We start from the raw sequence: 15,000 nt of genomic DNA, 5'->3' as shown, positions 1-15,000 counted from the left end.
TCTTGCATCTTAACTGTATTTTAAGATCAGAACTATATTTTATGGCATCTTCAGCCAGAAACTCATTAGTTGAGATTTTCAATCTAATACACTATTTTCAAACTATTTTTAGAGATTTTTTTTTAATTTACATTAAGAACATTAACTTGCATTTCTCAAGTTTGCTTGCAAATAAAGATCTTCTTAATAGAAGAAATGTCAAAAATGCCAGACAGTGTGCTATGGAACACAATCACTAGGCTTAAAAAGATAAAATGAAAAAAAAGGAAGAAAAACGTTTCTTTTGCATGGGGATCAAGAACAGCCAGCAAACATTAAGCAGTCAAGGTCAAATTCCCCTATAGTTTCCTGTAAATATAAAGAGTAACACTACATTTGCTTAACTGCAGTGAGGTAGATTTAGACGAGACATTAAAAAACTCTTTTATAACAGTAAAGATAGTTAGTTAAGCACTGGAACAGATGGCCTAGGGAGACTGTGGAGCTGCTATCACCGGAAGTTTTCAGAACAGGTTAGGAGAACATCTGTCTGCAGTGTTGCAAGCATAGGTAACTCTGCCTGGAGGTCCAGGTAACCTCATAAGATCTTTTCTAGGCTGATCTTCTAAATTTCAATAAACGCACAGACAAATTCGAGAAAGTAGAAACTGGCAATATAAGAAGCATTTCCTACTCACTTCAGTATTTGTTATTTACTGGGTTTGGTTCCAACCCTCCTGTTCTAATTGAGCAACTTACAGTCACTTCCTAAGCCAGCTCTGCTGAAGACAATGTCACAACCATGGATAAAGAATTCATTTACCTCACTGTCTAAATACCTGCGTCTGTGCAGCCTGCAGCTCACACTGAAGCTGTTGAGCCGGGTATGCCTGCGCTGGCTTTGATTTTCTGGTCGAATCCAGGGAGCTGCTGGGTAGCAGTGATGCAGTCTTACCTTTGCTAGAGGAGTATGAGCTGCCAGTTGCTTCCTTTGAGCTTGGAAAGGTGGAAGCGTCTGTACTCACCGGTTCCACCTTACTACTAATCTGTCCTGTACCAAATAAATAAAGTATCATGGGTTTCATTGCTAAATAAGTGCAACAATAGCATCAAATTGGTATTCCACTGTTAGGTACTGGCATGCTGTAGTTTGCTCCCACATCCAAGTGGGTTGCAATATTCAGGACATATCACCAAAACCCATTTAGGAATGTCACTGGCTAGCCTTAAGCTTAACCATGCTAAAACAAATGTTTGTAATTACAAAAATTGAGATGATATTAAGGAAAACGTATCACAGTTTTCATTTATAAAAGCTCCTAATGTGCCAGTATGCAGTATACCAGGAGCATAACATCAAAATACTAGCACTTACACTCCTTGTTACTCCATATGGAATTTTAGTTTTTCAACTACTCCTTTTCACTAGGAGAACTTCCAACTTTATAGGGATGGCTTCTAAGCCCACTCTTCATTTTGCTCATGCTCATTTTCTTATTGCTGATAGCTCTGTCATATGCAACAAGCAGCTGTAGCAACAACAGTTAGAGGACTCAGGTCAGAATTCCATCACCAGAGCATGGTATGAGGAACCATTCTGACAAAACAGAGACTCGGTCAGATGCCGTAAGGCATGTTTACAGTGATTTACATATTGTTGGCTTTAACTCTGATGGTCAGATCTTGGATTCAGGCACTTAGAATTTGAAACAGGAATGTAAAAACCTACAAGGATTTTCAGAACTGAGCAAGGGCCAAATCTTCACAGGGCTCAAGAAATCTGATTCCCATTCAGTTGAAAGACACAGGATGCTCGTGTGTATCTTTATGCAAATGGTATTTTTAAGAATTTGACTGAGAGCTCATTAGACAGCTGCTTCCTCCAGAGACAAAACAAGGGCCTGAACACAAAGTTGGAGATGCAACTGCTGGCTGTCATCAATCATCTGTACTCACCTACAGCTGACTTCTTGCGCTGCCTGTGGAATTCATGGAGAGGAGCTGCTTTGGATACAACAGGTGTCTGGAGAGTTATCTTTGCTGCTGGAGGGATAAGCCTTCGTTCAGTTAGGCTCAGAATATCTACAAGAATATGACATCACTGAGCTATTCGTACACATTCCAGTTATGAAAGAAAAAAACAGAAACCATAAAGAATTAAACAATAGCACAACCGACTTCTTTGAATTCTAAATCAAAACTACAAAAGCAGTAGGTAATTTTTTAATAAGGACATTCGAGGAATGTAAGCTTTGCCTATGAAAGTTGACAAAGACATGAAACACATTATAGTGCTGATTCTGAGAGTGATGTGCTTCTACAATGGCAATGTTATACACAGAATGGATGAGAATTAACTTTTATAAGCTACAACATAATTACAACTGTGGACTGATTACTAAATTATCCAAGTGCAAGTCTACTTAAAATTGAATGATTAATAACCAGACATTAATCATAACTGTTTATCTTGACCATTTAATTTTGTTACAGAAGAATCCTCCATCAGGTACAGTTCTTTCTATGGCAACTCAGCTGACGTACAACGTAAGAACCAGGAAGGCTGATGCTCAACATAACGAAGTTAAACCACCACACAGAGCGAGTGGTCTGAAGTTAATCTCTACCCTTTGCAGTGTTTGAGAAAAAATTCTTACAAGATTAGAGGTGCCAGAAAATTTGATTGCCAGATAGCTGCTGCAAACAGCAAACCACGTGGCTTATGTGGCGTACAGCTGGTGCCTGGCAGCAGTGCCCAGGTGGACTCCTGTGACTCACCTTTCTTCATATCTTCTTCTAACAGGGGTAAGGGAGAGTCCACACGATGAGAGGCAGGCAAAACCCAAAGCTGGCTGCTGGTTTGACGCTTCACTCCCTTCTGACTACGTGTCTGGGAAGACACAGAGAAGTCCTGGATTTGCAAAGACATTTTTCTACTCAACATAATAATAAATATAAGTTCTGCTATAAATAAGATCTAATAATGTAACAGTGCAAGCATTGCTTTTACTTCTTATGCTACAGTAATGTTTTCTGTCGTTACCTTAGTAATTTAAAATGAAGTTAATTAAATCCAGTTGCTGTCTTGTGATTTCTGCTATGCAAAAATCAGTGTATGAGGGGTTCAAGAAGGGGTCACAAGAAGTTTTCTCGGTTTTAATGAGTGCATTGTGCTTTCTGGTGCTTCTGGCATTACAGAATGCATACACCAATATGACACCAGAAAGAAAAGGAATTACTTTAAAATATGGAAAGAATGAATGAATACTAATGGAATTCAAATAGGTGAAACTATCCAGAAAGCAGGGAACAAGAAGTATCTCAGAGTTCTGAAGTTTCAAGGTTCTTTAACTACAGCAGGGAATGACACAGCCTAATAATGTGATGTGGAAACATGTGCCATGCTGGCTGTGCTAGTGTGGGAATTAAAGCTCCCTTACTTCCCTTTTTTTTTTTCCTGTTCTCCAGCATTTTTAGTATCCTCACTTTCTGCCTGGACTGCAAGTTGTTCCCAACTCCTAAAGAGAATGAGAACCAGAGCTTCAGCACACGTAACTCCAGACAGGTAAGTAACATCACTGAGAACTCTCACTTAAAGACAGTGAATTATTACCAGCAGAGCATGATATTCCTTGCTCTTGTCAGACTGACACCAGAAAATGGAGACAAAGATTTATTTCAGGGTTCACCTGAAATAAATTCAAGAGCTGGCTGCTCCTAAATAGCACTGTTCTGTTTGCAGTGCGGGCAGACCCCAAACATCCTGGAACAAAGGGTCCCAACCCCCTAGGATCCTAAGCTGTAGGCACCTCACCTGCCTTCTGCGTGTCAGAACCTGAGCACAGAGGAGCTGCAGTGCAGCCACGGTGCTACGAGACAACCAGAATCTCAGACATCTTCCCGTGTGAATAATATGTTCTAGGGAAATGTGTTATGGAGGTTATGATTCAGCAAGTACCTTTTTCGCAAGTCAGCACAAAGCCTGCCCGTTCATGGTAGGTACTTTTAAAGTACAGTTTTATAGGGCTGGAAGGGAGCACTTCATCTGTACTGCAGAGTAAAGCTTACGCTGTATAATATGCTTGGAGTGTGCTGAAAAACTATGTTTTCATTTCAAGCACTTCTGAGCGTAATTAACCTGGGACATGAGAAAAACAATTCTATTACCCTTTCTAAAGTGTTTTTCTCCTGTGGATAAACCTCTCCCTCTTGATTTTTTCTTTTTGCTTTATTTTAAATGGGGCACTTGTTGCAACACCATAGGGATTTTCTGATTAGTTTTCTATTTGTTTTCTTTCTTTCTTTCTTTTTTTTAACCTAGACAGCAATATTTAACCAGAACAACTGTTTTTGAAAATATATGTATGTCTTTCCCCCAGAAAAGAATATAGTCTATTATTAAATACAAAGGAAAGATGATCAGTAGCATGCCTCGAAACTATAGTTTATCAACCAAGAAGATTAGATAAATGAGATTTTCCGAGTATTAGAAAACCCCTCAACTTGATAGCAATGGTGGAAAAGGTATGTAACAACAATCAATCATTTCATGATTGTCTGCTCCAAATTGCCATCTGCCTTCGTATTTTTGATTAAGATCCTACTGAGATTTGATGTACACAGTTAATAATCCCCACAAAGAGAAGGATGAAATAGTAAAATCAAATCAGTGGCAGTAAGGCCAGTTTTCAGTATGCTCAGAAAGCTGGCAGGTAAAAGCCTGGAGAAGGCACATTTATTCCAGTGCAAAAGGGAAGAGGTCTCAGGCCACCTTAAGCACCACACAGATCAGGTAGGTAAGGCTCAGAGGCTCTCACATTGGTGGATCCTGATGAAATACACTGCAGGATACCTACAGAACTCTCTAAAGTAATCTCAGAACTGCTGGTTGGTCTCCTGCAGAATGGCAGCTCTGCCGGAAAAGCGCATGGTGCCCAGCTTTAGAAATGGATGTGGGTGTGTTGAGGGACTCTGACCCTGTTGTTTTAACCACAATTCTTGGGAAGAAAAATCTTAAACAACTGAATGAGCTAATTACAAATATCTGAAAAGAAAGCGCCTCATTCTGATGATCAAGCCAAATAATCTTAGTAATACATGGTAAGTAAATAAAGTGCTTAATTCTGGTTTCGAATGACCTGCTTTTGGTCCCCTGAGACTAAGAACCAGCATATGGAATTCAGTGCAGGAATACCCAGTGGTAATAAAGGACTTCTTATTCAAGAAAATTTCTGAGTGGGAAAATCACAGAGAAAATCCAAGTTTGTCTTTTTCGTTCCAGTTTATGTAGTCCTGCATTTTATCTATCTGATCATTAATACAGTTTCCACGAGATGCAACACTGTGACACCAGTATTTCTCTCACATTTTGTTTATCTAAATAGAATAAACTCCAATTTAAACAGAAGGCCCAACATATAACCTTCAATATGCGCTAAGTGGGCATCTTCAGCAACAGGTTTCACACATTATTCTTACCTACTTTAAGCTCTTAAACTAATCAGAGATATCTCTGAATCATTAATTTTCCACGTTATTGGAAAAATCAAGCTTTGCTCCTTTGACGGCCTCCTGCTAGCTCTCCCAGCAATACACCTCCATCAAAATCCTGCCTTAGCAGGTGCAAGAGAGAATAGATGGAGAACTTTGGTGAATCTCACATCTGTTTTTTGAAAAAGGGAACAGAAGCAGCACAGAAGGAAGTAAGAAAGATAATTGCTGGCTTGAACTACAATACATTTTACTTATGGGCAAAGGGCCAGTTTACATCAGGCAGAATATGCAGGACCATCTTATTGGAATTCAGGGGTGGCCCTCCATTCTTGTCCGGAGACAGCTGTAAACCAGCAGCCCATAGCATCACAATCAGGCACTGAGTTTTGTTGAGGAATGCTGATATGTACAGAAGCAGCTTCAGCAGCTTCGGCTGCACCCCTACCTAGCAAAATGACAGTCAGTCTCCAATTCCAGATGACAAGAACTGGAGAAAACCTTAAAACAAATGGTGACCTTTCAAAAGATTAATTTGTTTACCAACAAAACATTCTACGTTTGTCATCTGAGATGGAGGTGACCTTCACATTCCCATTTCTAGGTTGAAAGGATTCTGACTTCACTCATCTGTTAAGTTAACTCCATCTCACCAATTATTTCCTTTTTAATTTTAGTGACAGGATGATTTTATTAATCCACTGTGCTGTTTATTATGATTACATACCGTAAGACAAATGCAACAAGCTTATTTTGAATTACTGTCATGTAGCATCGATTGGTTTAGGTCTCATTCTGCTACCATTGACAAACCGTGCTCTGACTGTAATTATCACCAGATACACGAGTTTCAAAGAATCCGATTTTGAGGACCAAAGTCCTGCTCTTCTCCTACAACTTCTAATAATCCGAAAGGAAAAGAAATGCCAAGCTCTGCCTTAATTTATAGCTCTGGAAATGAATAGACCCTCAGTGATAAGCCTTAGTGATTAGCACAGTGCAAAGAACTGAGGATATAACTAGAGATTGCACTCAAATAACTTAGCTAAAAAAAACCAACCAGCAAAACAGAATCACTGCCATCACCATTACAGCCACGCTATATAAGATGCAACTCATAAAGGCTAGAAATCATCACCATATTAAATTCTAACTCATGAATAAATTAAGAGGTTCCTAAGTTTACAGCATAATATATATTTATATGAAAACAGGGACCAAAAAGTGCCAGTATAATTCTATAAAAGAACAGCAGTCCTATGGAAATGAAACATATAGTTGTGAATCTTTTCTACATTGCAGCAGTTAGCCAGAATTATTTTTGCTGCAGTTCAGATTACTGTTTGTTTTGCTGGATCCTCACGGGAAGAGTGCATACTTAATTATTGTCTGCTTGTCTTTTTTCATTTGTTATCCATATGTAGTCTACAAAATAAAGCAATGCCCGGTCTGACCATGGTGTTTCCAACAGAATTACATTTCTCATTTGAAGATAACTACAGAGGATGCAGCATTAGTGCTTATCTATCCAAAGAAATACAGAAGGCCAACAGTAACGGCACAATTAATCACTTGCAGTTTCTGTCATAATATATCAGTATACAACAAAAGACAAAGAAATTTTTCATGAAAAAAATGAGATCTTAGAAGTTTGAAAACGAAAATAATTTTTCAAGCTACTCAAATGGCAAGATAGCAAAAAAGCCTGTGTGCTCCGTGTGGACCCACTCAGTTACAGCCAGCCTGCCTGCCATTGCACTGCGTGTAAAAATGCTCAGGTCGCCTTGAAAACTCAGATGCTGAGAACTGTTGGAGAAAGAGGTGAATGCAGTTAACGAAGTGATTTGTTTCTCATTCACGTCGCTGGGAGAGTCCTTCTGCCACTGATTTTTTGGGGGGGGATGATCACTGAATTTACGTACATATGTGGAGCAGGTACATGGGTACGCTCACGTGTCTGCACGTGTGTGAGATCCCGTGTGTGCGTGTGTACAGATATTGCCCTCTAATGGCTGATTAGCAAAAATAAGGTAGGCAGTACCTAACTTCATTCTTCTTGCTGTTTTTTGCTTCCCAAAAGTAAAGGCCATACAGTTTTAGACCTGCAACTACACACGGATTTGTTTCAGTTACCATCGGTGATCTCCAGCTATCGCTGCACTGAGTGCTTGTACACCTCACACTTAACAAAAATGCCTTTGTCCACAATCTAGGTAGTAGACTTTGTGAATCTAATTGCAAAACTGTACCCCCAGCGAAGGCAGAACATTTCAAAACAAAGATCGTGTCATGCAGTGCAAAAACACTTAAAAGCATCTGCTTAAGAAAGCTGTAAGATACATGACAGACAGGAAATACCCTCTTGTTTTTCATCCAATCTCCCTATCACAAACATCAACTGTGAATATGTATCAGAAGTTTGACTAATTTATACTGTTTGTAATTTCAGTCAACATGAAGAAGTTTTCTTGGATATGTTTCAGTGAGAGCAGTAAAACACATGGCACTCAGCAGCGTAACATTCCTCTCTGTGAGGGTTTTAGAGTGGTTCTAAAAAGCTATTAGCCATGATGCTTTTCTCTAATTAACTGTATATCACAGGCTTAGACAAATCACCCTTTAGTCTGGGCAATAGCTTTCAAAAATCACTTTTATAAGTGGCAGCTTACAACTGTGCCATTCACAGATTGCTTCTGGTACCTAAAACCAAACCCCCCAGAATCTTATGGCACTGGACTTGCTGCATAATGCTTCCATTGTAAAAGTAAATTCTAGGAGAGCACTCTTGTACAAGACTGTTGGGCATGTTCTTTCACGTGGACCACAGTGTTGCACTAAATTTGAGAACATAACTGATCTCTTCTCGTGGTATTTCAGAGGAGCAGCGGTTGCAGAACAGAAAGTGGGAGGACTCAAAGCGTAATGTAGCACAACTTAAGCAGTGTAGGAGCAGAGAGAAGGGTCATGATGTGGCCACCGGTCAGGGGACCCTCAGGGGCCTTGAGAGGTGTTCTGTACCAAGGGAAACAGCTTTACTGAGCTGGATGAAACGCTGTGCTTCAGAATCCCTCAAAGCTCAACTGTGAGCACACTACATTCATGAATTTGCTCAAGGATTCTGATTCAGTGTAATCTCTATTTTCCTGCTGAGCGACACTGATTTCTGATGCTGCAGCCCTATGGCAGGATTCCTTCTTTTATTAAAGTCAGTTGAAACTAGCATCAAAGCGAAGTACAGGTGCTCTAGGCTCATTCACAACAACCCTACTGGCATTTGAAAACAGGATGTGCTCACATCTTGTAAAGAAACATCTGTGGAATAAATAAGCAAAAGTCCACCCTTCCTTGATCTCTGGGTCACAGCCTGACCTCCACAAGCTCCCGTTTGTTCCTCTTCCTAATCTTACCATGATTACACACATTCCCACACACATTTATACTTTTGCTGGACTGAGGTTTCACTACCCATAACTGTTATGCTGCATGTTTGTTTTTCCCAGTGTTGTCACTCAGAGAGCTTTGTTACGTATGAATGTCAACAAATAGAAAACTATGAGGTACTTTCCCTTACAACGTACAGTTTTTTAGTTAGGTCTGATCTGTATTAACTTTACTGGTGAACAGCCAACGTGTGCAAGTCCACAGGACAACAAAAGTTACTTACAGGAGCAGGTTTTTTCTTAGTTATACGTGGCAGCCTGGTCTCATAGCTCTTTTGTTTCAAAACAGCTTTCTTATTGATGCTTTCTGGGTCAAGCATAACCTTCATATCCATTTCCAGCTGCTTCTGAAACATGTAATGGAAACATGGAATGTGCATGGTCTTAAAACAGTAGGCCATAAGTATTCAGGGATTGACTAACGTTACAAAATGATGCAAAAACAGTAGGCCATAAGTATTCAGGGATTGACTAACGTTACAAAATGATGCAAACGTGCAAAACGATGACTAAAAAAACGCCGTTACCTCACTGTCCCCTCAGAGCTGGGCAAACAGTGGAAAAGCGCGTGTTGATTAGACAAACAGCATAATAAGGCATCAAACCACTACTGGCACGTATTCCAAATTTGTTCAATTAATGTCACTGCAGTGTTCTGAAAGTCCCAGATTTGCACATCTTTGAGTAACGTTTTAAGTGCAAAAGAGTGTTTCACTGACTTGGTTAACAGGGGTCAGTTCTAAATTCCATGTACCTGTGCCATAACAAATGATTTAATAATTACAAGTTAGGAAACACAAACAAAGCAAATAACATTTTTAGAAAAAATTCCCAACTATTAATACAAATTATCCTGTTAGAGAGGAAGAGTTAAAGTCGCGTTTTATATGATGCTGACATGGATATTTCTTTCCCTGAATGATGTCTCAGGTAAATCTCAGATTACTTTCCCCATCGATTTTGCATCTCAGCCTTACAAAACAACCTGGTGAACTAGTCAAGGGTGTGCAAAGTATGCATCAAACCAGAAATACGCAGAGACATACCCAACATGCAGTCCTGACCTGAAGCACATATCCTATAAAACCCAGAGGTGGTGTCATATATTTTTGTGCTCTGAAAGCGTCTTGAGGTGAAAACATTTCAGTTCATGATAACGCATGTGCTTTCATTTATGTCTGTACTAATTGCAGTGATACCTCCCAATGCTTTTATTGCTTACTGAGCAGTCTCTGCACCCAGCAGGGTTTATTTACTGACCAGTGCCAAAGAGGGAAGAGTCCTGAGGTGGCAGGGAGGAACGGGGCACCAGGCATGTCAGCACAGCACAGTTATTGAGAGCAGCTGGAGCCCTGCCACTGCTGTGCTTGTTTCCCAGGGCATGGATGTGGGAATGCAAAAAGCCCTCTTACTGTGTGAAATCCAACTAATGATATTTATAGATGAGAACTCTCTGCTGATACTTCTGTTGTGTAATCATAATAGAGGAATTTATGAAAATTGTATTTTCTGACAAACAAAACATGCCATGACAAGTGCAAGAATTGTTGGAGGTACGTTTGAGCTAAGAAGGAATTGCATTACTTTGTCTAAGCACTAAAACCTGGTGAATTTATTTATCTGCACAATATATTCCTTTATTTTGATAGTAATTACAAGCAGATGTATCAATGAGACACTCCTTTAGATCTGGATCTGTAAGAACAAAAGTTATTATCCAAGCCAATTACTCTTTTACCCACATGGCTGCACAGAGACAGAAAGTTCAATTTGCACCTCATCAGTGATTTTGTGGTATTTATTTTATTACTATAACACTACTGTACGGAAAGGAAACTGCTTGTGCTATTAAACAAGAATTGGGAAAACCTGAGCATCTTCTCAATTAAAATAGGAGATGACTCACAATGCAAATTCCCCAATCAGACAGTGCAGCGATCAGCACCGGAGTGGCAGATTCCACCCAGTGTAACAAGAATGGAAACGCTTAATTTGAAAAACAAAACTCAAACAAAATAACAGTAACACACCAATAAAGGTCACTGCATAGGCTGGCGTGTGGCAGTGGGCAATTCTATAGCAGCAGGGTGCTATCATGGGTCCTTCTGTCTGCCTTCCCCAGTGTCTTGTATTTAAACTACCTTGAGCCATCTTCGTGTTTTATGAAACAGATGAGAAAGGCAGTGCAAACCATGTTATGATGCTGATACAGCACCCTGTGAGAATGGGAATTATTGTGCTCTGTTATTAGCACGGTGTACGCAGGAATATACAAAACAAGCTGATGTGATCAGTTAAGGATTCACTCCCTCTTATACTTCAACACAGAAAACATTTCAGAGCCGAGAGCATTTTGCTGTGGCAAGCCACCAGGTCAAACTCAGTTCTGTTTTGCAGTTACAGGTGGTGCATGGTTTCAAATAGAGTCTGACTCCCTTATGAACGAATTACATTATGTTCGTCTTTGAAACAACATACATTACCAGTAACTAAACCACTTTTCAAGTCTATTGGTGGCACTTCCATATTCTAGAGCCTTCCAGAAACAGTGTTTCATTTACATCTTTAATTCTATTAGAGATGAGAGAATATTCACTTGGAGTCTTTATAATTACTGCAGGAGGAAGACACCTTTTATGGCTCTCAGGCATCGACATCATCAGAACAAACCCAATTACAACACATAATGAGAAAAAACAAAAAACAAAAAAAAAAACAACAAAAAAGGAGGGACAGTGCTTCACAACTCCCCAGGTTCACCCAGCCTCATCCTGCTGCTGCTATGACTCAGAAATACCATCCTTGTGACTAAAGAATAATTTTAAGCCCATCCTGACACCTGTGGGCAAGCTATTTCACTCACAACAAGAATTCTATGTGAAAATTGCATCTGTGCTCGTGTGACTCCAACATTATTTTATCCTAACTGCCACAAACACAACCTGAGCTCCATTTCTGCTGTCACACGACCTACTACAGATTGCAAAGCACAAAAATATCACTCTGTGAATTATTCATTTCTCTCAGAACCTCCGAGAGTCGAGAAGTTGATTTCTTCAAGCCTACATAACCAGAAATACTGCCTGCAGATGGAAAGCTATTTGTTCACAGACCTGTTATTCTGAGTGGAGAAAACACAAAAGTACACTTAAATAAAACCAAAAAATGTTCATAGTTGCTAGTGAGGCAGAGACAGGAAGTGAGGAACTGCAGGTGGTAATTTCCCAGCTGGATTTCACAACTATTCAATAATAAAAGCTTTTTATGTTGGCATGTGGACAGGCATGTGGAACAGCTGGCAGAACAGCACTGTTTGCCCCTTTCCTCATCGTGGGAAATGAGGGGCAGCTCGTGTGACACTGGGTGTGCATCTCTAAGCAGATGCACTGGATATAGAAATGAAAAGAGAAAGTCAGGGCAGCATACAGCATGAGCTCCCCTGTAATTTAAGCTCACTGGTGCACACGAAGAGCTATAAAACCACTGATAATGGGGAGTGTTCAGAGTAGCTGCACTCTGTCGATTTGTTTCAAACATATGTGTGTTCATACAGGACAGGGTTGGGATATTGGCAAACTGCACTCTGCTTTCAAAACACCACCAAGCACCATTCTTCTCCATTCAAAACTGAGAAAGCCAGGAGTACGTCAGTCAACAAACATCACAGTTCATATTCTTTGCCAATTACAAATGAAAATATTTTCAAAACAGTAACAGCAACATTTTATACAAACATAAAACATATATAAAAAGATTTCCAACTTCTTCAGTACAATCTCACAGAATTTCATTTCTGTAGTTCTACTGAGTAAAGAAACTTGAGCAAGTTAACAAAACTCAGAGCTCTCACTGCACTTTTTCATCACTTCAAGAGTAAGTAATATTAAAATATTACTTCATGGCGAGACTTCTTTTATAAAGAATAGGAGTGCCAGGCTGCTCACTCTGGCCATACAATTGCATGTCACTCCTGGTAACAGTACAACAGAACGCCTCTCCTTAAAGCTCCCACTTACTTACCAAACTTCCCTTGAATTTAAATTGTAATAACCCAAAGTTGTGACAATGGGTATTTTTTACTCAATTAATTACATACATTTGTTTTTAAAATGTGTTTGAGGAAACTACCAGAAAACTCACCCGACGAAAGTCAGATCTTGAAATAAAAATAAAAAGTACTTCAGATACAAACATTTTCAGAAGGCTTTAAATTAATTACAAGGATTACAGTTTTGGAAGACAGTGAAATGTTGGACTTCAAATGTTGGATCTGAACTTAACACAGAGGTTACTGCCCTATATAAGAAAGAAAACTGTTCCCACAGCTCTGCATATCTCTTACACAAAGCCAAACCAGAGAACTGGTCTCACATAACACAAACTCATGCTATTCCAGGATACAATCCCTTTTATTTCAAAGGCATTTCTTGCAGAACTGCAGCTATGCATATGGTATTTGCTGGACTGGGACCTTACAACAGAATAAACATCTGGTTTCAGGATTCCTTATCAGCATACATGGGAAATGGATGCACCACAATGATACTGAAGTCCTTCCTAACCTTGATTTTACCCAGAAGCAGGGAGAAGGCTCCTGCTCCTCAGCTCCCTCATTCTGCTGAGGGTCTGTAACAATTCAGTCACCAGATGCCGTGTTATCAAACCCTGAACTCACATGGAGCCAGAACAAAAGGCCATGGGATCAACCGGTACCTACGAGATGCCAGTCCACCCATTTAGTGCAGTGTCTGGGAAACAAGTGATGTGTGATTTCAGACCTGTGAGCCTGGAGAAAGGCGCAGTGCTGCTCTGCTGCATGCCTGGGCAGTCATGGACTCAACGGGCACCGGTGGTAAAACCAGCTGGTTCTCAGAAGCACCACATTGAAGGCCCCTGTGTTAGAAAGAAAAAACAGTGAGGTCTGTAAAACCTACCTTGATGTCACCTATTAAATGCACACTGCTCCCATCTGGTTGCATCTAAAAGACTGCATTCTTGTTTAAACTTTTATTAAGCAAAAAATCACAAGTGCTAGCGGTAGGTTGCTGTAGCTACTTAAGACAGCATAAACTTTTGTATTGATTTAACTTATACAGAATGCAACTCAAATAGTAAATGACCCAAAATAACTTAAGTTGGGCCAACATCCCCATTTGCTTCACAAGATTCTGATGCTGCAGTTTTTCTGTCTTGCTGCCTTTGTTTGTCTCTGCCACGAAGCAGATGTTTCACTTACCATTCAGGGGGCTGTTTGGAACGTACTTCTTCATTGTCAGTAGCAGAAATAGTTAACACTTCTCTGCTTACAGCACTTAAATAGTTTTCAGCATGTTTCTGCCAGAGGGGAAAAAGGTTTAGACAATTACAAAAGTACGAGGGATGCGTTAACTTAGCAAACTAGATCCTCCCTTGACCGAAAAGTTGATAGGCTTTGTGCTTCTGTTGGACTCAATCAGATTTTGGCCAAAGCTAAGAAACGCAAAACAATCAATTCTGAGCACACCAGCAAAGGGAAGCCACGGTACTGAACCACAGTGTGCAATCAATCCTACCATTCACCGCTCAGAGAGGGGCTCCAGGACAGCCGCACACGGCCGTGTGTCCAGCCGCTGATCTCAGAGACGAGCCGTCCTCTGGATCTGCCCTATATTACTTACTCTCAGCCCAAACTCAGTTCTTTCAATTGCTGTTTCCAGGTCGCTGATATCCTCAGCTTCCACATTTCCTTTCAAGCTGATATTTTTCACTTTGTCTTTAAGCTTGTGCAGATCTTCTTGAACCTAAGAAGCGAGTCATGACAGAGGTCATCCCCGTCCCCAGACCCGTGCGGTTACACGGCAGCGTTCAACCCAAACCAACGCCTCCTAAACGCAGCAAAGAAATACACACAGCCTCCCTGAATTCTGCGCTTTTACAAGTGAGAGAGAAACACAACCCCAACACATTTAAAGCCGTTGATCAGGAAGAAACCTGGGGGAAAACAAGCGAACAAAAACATAATTGAAACAACGAATCAATGTCAGTAAGCATCAGGAGGGCGATGGGTCAAAGAACCCGCAGCAACACGGCACGGCACAACACGGCACCCACC

The 15,000-nt window shown here is 40.3% G+C and overlaps 1 protein-coding gene across 7 annotated transcripts in view; it reads right to left on the bottom strand.

The window, feature by feature from the left end:
* Window positions 1–15,000, bottom strand: part of IQCH (IQ motif containing H) — a 62,254-nt gene that overhangs the window by 47,066 nt on the left and 188 nt on the right. For 2 of the 7 annotated variants that reach the window (XM_019619590.2, XM_019619594.2), the window contains exons 2-8: window positions 14,567–14,689; window positions 14,146–14,243; window positions 13,688–13,802; window positions 9,134–9,256; window positions 2,758–2,890; window positions 1,936–2,061; window positions 819–1,030 (exon numbers count right to left, since the gene is read on the bottom strand). In XM_019619590.2, the coding sequence (XP_019475135.1) occupies window positions 819–1,030; window positions 1,936–2,061; window positions 2,758–2,890; window positions 9,134–9,256; window positions 13,688–13,802; window positions 14,146–14,243; window positions 14,567–14,689 (930 nt within the window). Of the gene's footprint in view, window positions 1–818; window positions 1,031–1,935; window positions 2,062–2,757; window positions 2,891–9,133; window positions 9,257–13,687; window positions 13,803–14,145; window positions 14,880–14,963; window positions 14,969–15,000 lie in introns of those variants that run through there. The other 5 variants (XM_019619595.2, XM_019619591.2, XM_010717602.3 and 2 more) reach the window with 5 other exon arrangements.

This window comes from Meleagris gallopavo, chromosome 12, assembly GCF_000146605.3.
Source record: "Meleagris gallopavo isolate NT-WF06-2002-E0010 breed Aviagen turkey brand Nicholas breeding stock chromosome 12, Turkey_5.1, whole genome shotgun sequence".
Taxonomy (NCBI): domain Eukaryota; kingdom Metazoa; phylum Chordata; class Aves; order Galliformes; family Phasianidae; genus Meleagris; species Meleagris gallopavo.
This window is presented reverse-complemented; position numbering and strand designations above follow the sequence as displayed.